This window comes from Acanthochromis polyacanthus, chromosome 13 (genome assembly GCF_021347895.1).
Source record: "Acanthochromis polyacanthus isolate Apoly-LR-REF ecotype Palm Island chromosome 13, KAUST_Apoly_ChrSc, whole genome shotgun sequence".
NCBI classification, from domain to species: domain Eukaryota; kingdom Metazoa; phylum Chordata; class Actinopteri; family Pomacentridae; genus Acanthochromis; species Acanthochromis polyacanthus.
This window is the reverse complement of record NC_067125.1, coordinates 32,032,454-32,039,630: the sequence shown is the minus strand read 5'-3', so window position 1 is coordinate 32,039,630 and position 7,177 is coordinate 32,032,454. Positions and strand designations below refer to the sequence as shown.

The following is a 7,177-nucleotide window of genomic DNA, read 5'->3' as shown; positions in this document are numbered from 1 at the left end:
TATGATATGCAATATTACTTTTCTCAATAGTTTGTGGGCTATTATAGTTACAATATCATGTTCAATTCTTCATATTTTTTATGTGAAATATTTCAGTGTCATGCATAAGATTCCAATTTACAGTGCAATATTTAAAATTTTACTTTTAATATTTATTTATCATGTGCTATATTCCAATTTCCTGTGCAGGATGTCATTATATTTGATATTCCTTTACTACCTCAGAATCCTGTCCAGTATTACTTTTTCTATTCTAGTCTCTTTTCCAGCTTGATTATTTTTATTTTCACTAATCCATCGGTCTTACATCTTATTGCTTTTCTACTAGACATGGCATTTCTTATGTTATTTAATTTTGTTGTCTTAGCAATATCTGGCAAAAGAATTTCCATTAGAATATATAAAATTTATCATATCTCAAAATACCAACAATGAACACAATTAAGAGAGCCATTGAAAACATGTACGTCTTGGGATTTTTCTTAAAAATGCTAATAGAGAGGAAACTTTTCAGCCTTGATCACGGAACAGCAGCTGCTCTGTAGGATCTGAGAGGGCTTGAGATAGGGGCAAATAAATTCAGAAATGCATCTAGATGCCAATCCATGCATTGATTTAAAAATAATAATAAAACAGAAGACCTTAAAAACAAATGCTTTATTGACCAGGCAGCCAGTGGGTGGATGCTAGTACAGGAGTAATTGCAGTGCTCGTACCATTTAGAAGTCTTGCATTAGTTGCAGACGAGACAGAGAGGAGTAGGAGTGGTTGATATCCAGGTGCAGTGACTTACAGCAGTCTAGCCTTGAGGAAATGAGTGCAGTGATTACAGTCTTCAAGTCATCCAGACAGAGGGTGAACTTCAGGTAAGTAATGATACTGGTTGTCACTTTACCACTGAGTTCATCTGTTCTTCAAGATGAACAACGAGATTCCTGATGTGGGGATCTACACTGGGTGTCTTTTGCTTCTTTCCTGATCTCCATTTTGTCTTTTCCTTCTTTGCTGAATGCATCAACTGACACCCAACTGCAACTTTTTGTTCACTCAAGATGCGCCTCAGTAAAACTCATAATCATGATGTCATTTAGATCAGTTCCATTTATTAATTCATTTGACAACAAATTTAAACATACAGCATACAAACTGATGCAGTGATACTCTGACATTGTAACAGATTAGTTTGGCTTTGCATGTTGACACCATGGAAAATGGATCAAATTGAAGATTAGCATCAACATCTGCAAATATGACTAGAAAACTTTATGCGTATTTAATCACATTTGATTTTCTTCTTTATTATGTGTTGTGTAATGCAGCAAAATTATTTTTTATGGAATATTCAAGTTCTAAAGGGGATATTGGGCACCTTGCTGTGTTTATTTTGTAATGAAAGAAACAAAAATAACGAAGCATCTGTTTTCACACATATTTTGATCCAGCTAATAGTTTGTACAGTCATAAATGCATTGGTCTGAGTTTGCCTGAAAGAGATGTACAGATTATCTGTCCCTACTTAGGTGGGCCTCCAAATGAACCCATGTGATTCTTGTCGATTGGGAATCCCACTTTATCTTTGTTACCGGAGTCTCCTTTCTGCAAGATTGGAGCACCAGGACTGGGGTTGTTGATGACACCCATGAAGATTGGTACTTGAGTCACATCGTCCATAAGCGCAAAGAAGAAAGGTTGAGTGAGGTGGAAAACAGGATTGGATGCTCTTGAGATAACCACAGTGGTGGCTGCAGCTGCTTCTGCACCCTCCTCGTTTATCTCCATGCTGGACTTGTGCATCACACTGGACACCTGCAGGGGGCCATCGGCCATCTCAGCTAAGTTGGGCCTGGAAAACATCTCTCCAAGGCCTAACAGAGCAATCAGAACACAGTCAATTCATGGGAAAACATGTTTGTACCTTTAGCATGTCAGAAATCTTCATTGAATAGGAAGAATTTGTGGAACTCAATGAAGTCTTACCCAGTTTGATAAAAACATCCTTTAATTCTTGAGCATACTCCAGCTTGAATTTGGGGACTTTAACCTGGACAGCTCTCTCTTTGGGCAGACGCTTATACAAGTCAGAGATATTCAGCTTTGTAGAAAGTGAAGACACATTAACCTGGCCAGACAGTGGCATGACCACCAACAAATTCATAAACTTCAGGAACGGAAAGCTCGCTACCTACCCAAGGAAAAGAAAAGAGAGGTTATGTAAGGAAGTTTCTGTCTAAACTGTGCATTTGCTATTTCATAGCTACATTTTACCTGAGCCTCCAGCTCATTATCAATAAATAAACTCAAAGGATGTTTGGCATCTTCCATCACTTCAACGTCAACCATGTGCTTCTCATCAAGGTAGAACACACCTCTGGAGGTAAAGCGTGGGTCGAAGCGAGCCTTCCATTCTCCTGGAAACATAAAAAGATGGTCAAAATCTTTCGAACACATAACATTTCACCACTGATTTCCATTCTCAGAAGATTGTTATTCCAAGCAAACACAATATTTTAGAACATCCTTTAGTTCTTCCGAGATAATAGCATCCTTTTCAATCACTGATTGTCTCCACCACTGTTCTTCCATTTTGCAACAGCATAGTCTAACACTTTTCTCTTCCCCCTATAGCTCTTCTGGTGTCACATCATCCATTAAAATGTTCGTTTTTTCAACAACTCTTTCTTTCACTTCTCACTCACCTTTGAAATGGACAGCGTTAATGAGCATGAGGAGGACATTGGGTGGCAAAGCAGGCAAGAAGTCGGTCATCTTTCCTTGTGTTGCATTCTCTACCCAGTCGTTTACCTGCTGCAGGCTCTCCAAGATTGCTGGTTCTGAGTGATACAATCTGCGAGACTCGTTGATAAACTCCTGCTTTGGCTCAAACCCTAAAACAGACGAACACCCACAGACCCTATATTTCAGTGAAACTCTTGTGACAAACAATGTTAAGTGGAAATGGAGTAAATCTGTACATGTTTTTCTTGATAGCAACCTTGGCGCAGAAAGATCTGTGTGGCAATGTGTAGATCATTGTTTCTGAGCTGCACTAAGACATTATGCAGAGACTGGTGGTAGCAGGGGTGGGCATTTTCATGGAGATGATGCATCAGCAGCTCCTCCGTTTCATTTACTGCACCTACCAAAACAGAGGGGTACAATAATTAGAGGAGAACAGCAGCGTTCTCCTGACAACCATAAAGTGGGGCAAGTTGCTGACACAATTTATCAGCGTGATTACACACATGTAAAAGAAACGACCTGCTTATGTACAACGTATTACAGAAAAGCTGCAGCAGGACATGCGTACCTAAAGCCAGTTGGGAGAGTGCTAGTGATATGCTTAAAGGAGAAATAATAACATTTGGTTGCTCTGGCGTTGTCTCCAGGTTCTGCAGCAGCTGCACACCCAGTTTCTGAATAGCAGCAGCGATGGTCTCCCGGGACTTTGGGCTTCGACCGATAGAAACACAACCCTCATCTTCTTCTTCATGTAGCGACGTTGCGTTGGACCTGCTAGTTGTAATTTCAGGTGCTTCCGTTATATCTGCAGTTTGTGGTTGTGTCGTGCTGTTGTCTCCTCCTGTCTATGGACAGGAAGAGTGGAACACATTAACAACAAGGCTTTCCTTCTTTTCCAAAATGTTTGTTTATGTAACCAGAGCATGGCGATGACATAATGAAAGAAAAAAACATTTAAAATGTTGCTTCTAACCTTTATGGGATGACTGGGCATCAAAGGAATAAGACGCACCAAAGGGACTGAATCATTTTGGGCCACCTCAGCATTCTGTTGAAAGACAGCACAGAATAATAATCTATACATGTTTTATAGAATTAGCACAAATAATTTTTTGTCTAGCATAAGTGTCAGAATGATTTATAGGTAATTTCAGTGGTTTACAATGGCTCCTTGGCTGCAGAGACAGATGAACAGGAGTGTCAGGCAGCGGTCCATGTCCTTACAACACAACTGTGAAAGAGAAATGTTGGCTTGAAAACTGTGTATCCTGACCACTTTACTGAGACAACAAATATAGGGGTCATTCCATGACAAATCAATCAGTACCTCCCACGCGACCCCCTCAGATCCAGGTGTGTTTTCATGTACAATAACTTTCGTTTATGTAATGAAGGCATGCAAGCTTTCACCTTCATAGTATGAGTATTTTCCAAGTTACAGGCTGAAGTTTTAGGATTTTTTTGTAGCAATTTTTACAGCACTATTCCTTTTGTTTAAAATTCAATTTAAGCCATCATAACTTCATAAGTATAGGAGATTGCCACGTCATTTTCAGGGACGAAAACCACATTTGAGCTCTGTTAAAAATAATAAGCAAACAAATTTTAGATCCACTGCTGATGAAACAATCTTAAGCCAAATTCCCTTTTTGGTTCACAATTTTTTCTTTGACCAAATCTCCAGTTTAATGCCTACTGAGTCATAGAAACAAGCTTTAGCACCGATTCTGATCATTCATGAGAAGAAACTTTACAAAGTGCATTTTAGGTAAACTTTTAAGGGTCATATCAGCAAGCGGGATAGGTGGGTGGTCAAAACAAGTTACAACATATGGAAGTCAATTTTTTATCTACAGGATGGGCCATAAGTTTCCATACATCAGAAAATGTATAATGTGTATTTTTTAATGTTTCAGATACCCTAGAAGATGTGTTTGATGCTATCTTTGGGGTCACTTGAAGGCCATGGAGTATCAGGTGAAGATACGAGACATAAATCATCTCAAGGAACGTATCACCAACGCCATTACAAGCATAACGTCAACTGTGCTAATGCAAGTACATCACACATATTGTGTTTTTGAAACAATGGTAATCATATAGAGCCCATTATGTAAATATAAACAGTTTTCCAACATAAAATGTTTATTGTTCCTGTGTATGGAGACTTACAGTCTACCCTGAATATTTTGATACCAGGTTCTGCTTCAAGCCTTTTTAAAATACATTTCCTAATATTTTAATATTGTGACAGTCAAATACAACGTCAAGCAGAGAAATGGAGAAACAACAGTCACTCACATATTTTAATTCATAGTCTGTTCACACTGATCAAACAAGTTTGGGGAATCCTTTCAAATTCTATTCTGATCATGTTCAGTTCCTTTTATCTCAGTTCATGCTGTTGGCCTCCTTCCATCATCAGATTGTGATAATGTGAAATCTTGATATCCAATATTTGTCTTTTCTACATGGCCAGGAAAATGGCAATGCAGGCATTAGCATAGTTGTAATTCCTTAAATAACTACATTTGGAAATTTTACATTTTGCAAGTGTTATAAGTTCAAACTATTTTGACACAGAGGCATAGAAAAGGAGCCTGGTACAAATGTAGGTACAAAAAAGATCTTGTATATAATACAACTTGTGCTGACCAACTACCTAACCCACACAGTGATATATGATCCTTGGACGTTTACCCAAAATGCACTTTTGAAAGTCTTCTCCAATCAGATATCAGAAAACCGATAACACACACACACTGTGCCAGTTCTTGTTTCTAAGAATCTGTGCCATAGATAGTAAACTGGTGCAGTTTTGCTATTGAAATTATAACGCATTATTTTGATGCTCATAATTTGGTTAAAGAAAAAAATGATTTGATGTTTTTCAGCCCTGAACATTTCATGTGGCTGTCAACTGTACTTATGAAAGTTTATTCAAGCGGGTTCAAAAATGATGGAAAAAATAATGTGAATTACAAAACAGAAATTCAAGCCACCTCTGCACCTGAAGGGCCTGTAATTCAAAAAAAAAAAAAAAGTTCATTGTAAGTAGGTAAAATTCTTCATTGCTTCATTGAATACACTAAAGTTATTCTAGAGAAAAATAATCAGCAGATTGTAATAGTGTCAGGTACAAATTTTGATCAGATTTGGCTGAGTATATATAAGGACCTGTATACTTCCCCTCTTGTTTAAAGCACCCAAATATATTGTGCAATAAGTCAATATCCCTTAGAAGTCCACATATTCACGTCTCCAGCTCGCAGCTAGAAGTTAGTAAAATCATTAAACAACCTCACCTTTGCTTTAATTTCTTTGCTGTATCGTCTGCAGGTCTCAAACACTTTCACTCTGCTCAGTCGCCCTCTTTGTTTAATGGAACTCAGATCATCTGGAAATATGCCTAATACATAGGAGCCACACAAAAGTACTCTACATCATACACAAGCATTTCAACAATAAAACGGCAAAGAATATGCTCTCAGCGGTTTACCAGGCTTATGAAGCACAAAATATTCTAAAAAAAATAAAAGAAGTGCTACAGTCACCGTCGAGACCACGCAAACTCCTTCTGACAGAAGCAATTTTCAGTACAAGCATATAGCGTATATAGTAATTCTGTAACGTGTCAAATTCACATTAAAAATGGATTTCCAAAAAGCGTGGTGTCAACACTTTTAGTTTAGCACTGTTGCCTCTTCTGCAGACCTCACACAAACAAGAAAAACCTACGAATAACTGGGTAACAAAGCATATTCCATCAAGTCTTAAAATTATTCAAATGTGCAATGCTGTTCCAATAAGTTTCATTAAAATATAGTTGACCTTACCTTATATTTAAATAAGAAAAAAACTTGCTGCCTTGTCCAAAAAAGGAGCGACTATGCACTGTGGATGGCACAATTCCTGAGAGTAAAAGATTGGCACTTGCTCAGCAAGCAGTTAAATATCAACTTACATTGATCGGGCCTCGTTTAAGCCTCTATTTGTTTGTAAATGCAGCTACTGAGACTCTTCCAGGGTTAAATATTGAAGCCTGACACACGCAGCTATTTTGCATATAGGTAGGTGATAATATCATGACACAACTTAATCCTTTACAGGAAGCATGACAGCTTATTTGTAAAAGTGTGATTAATCCAGCTGGGAGTGCATGAACAAATACAGAGACACTCATTTGATTTCAGAGAACACCATCCCACGCTTCCCAGAAACCCCCTGATTTGACATATTACCAACTTAACAGAACATTCAGCAGCACCTGCTCGCTCCACCCAAAAGTCACGGTTTGATGTTCTGACCAGTTACATCTTCAAGAGTCATGAAGAAATATGCAAAGAGAAACATATTTAGCAGATTTGCTCATAATTCACCGCCAAGCAAAAGTGATATTTTGAAGGTCACATGACTGCCATTTGCAAACACAGAAGGG

The 7,177-nt window shown here is 38.1% G+C and overlaps 1 protein-coding gene across 2 annotated transcripts; it reads right to left on the bottom strand.

Annotated features, from left to right (window-relative positions):
* Positions 1-1,083: 1,083 nt before the first annotated feature.
* On the bottom strand, positions 1,084-6,752 carry serpinf2b (serpin peptidase inhibitor, clade F (alpha-2 antiplasmin, pigment epithelium derived factor), member 2b). Of its 2 annotated transcripts, XM_022211647.2 has the most exons (10): positions 6,576-6,752; positions 6,045-6,148; positions 3,902-3,970; positions 3,713-3,787; positions 3,308-3,584; positions 2,993-3,136; positions 2,697-2,885; positions 2,266-2,408; positions 1,978-2,182; positions 1,084-1,865 (listed from the first exon to the last, which is right to left on the bottom strand). In XM_022211647.2, exons 3-10 carry the CDS (start codon positions 3,953-3,955, stop codon positions 1,513-1,515), a joined length of 1,440 nt encoding a protein of 479 aa, XP_022067339.1. In that variant the 5' UTR covers positions 3,956-3,970; positions 6,045-6,148; positions 6,576-6,752; the 3' UTR covers positions 1,084-1,512. The 2 variants fall into 2 exon arrangements, with proteins under 2 accessions (XP_022067339.1, XP_051813778.1); XM_051957818.1 differs by lacking the exon at positions 3,902-3,970 and having other exon boundaries at positions 6,576-6,751.
* Positions 6,753-7,177: the final 425 nt, after the last annotated feature.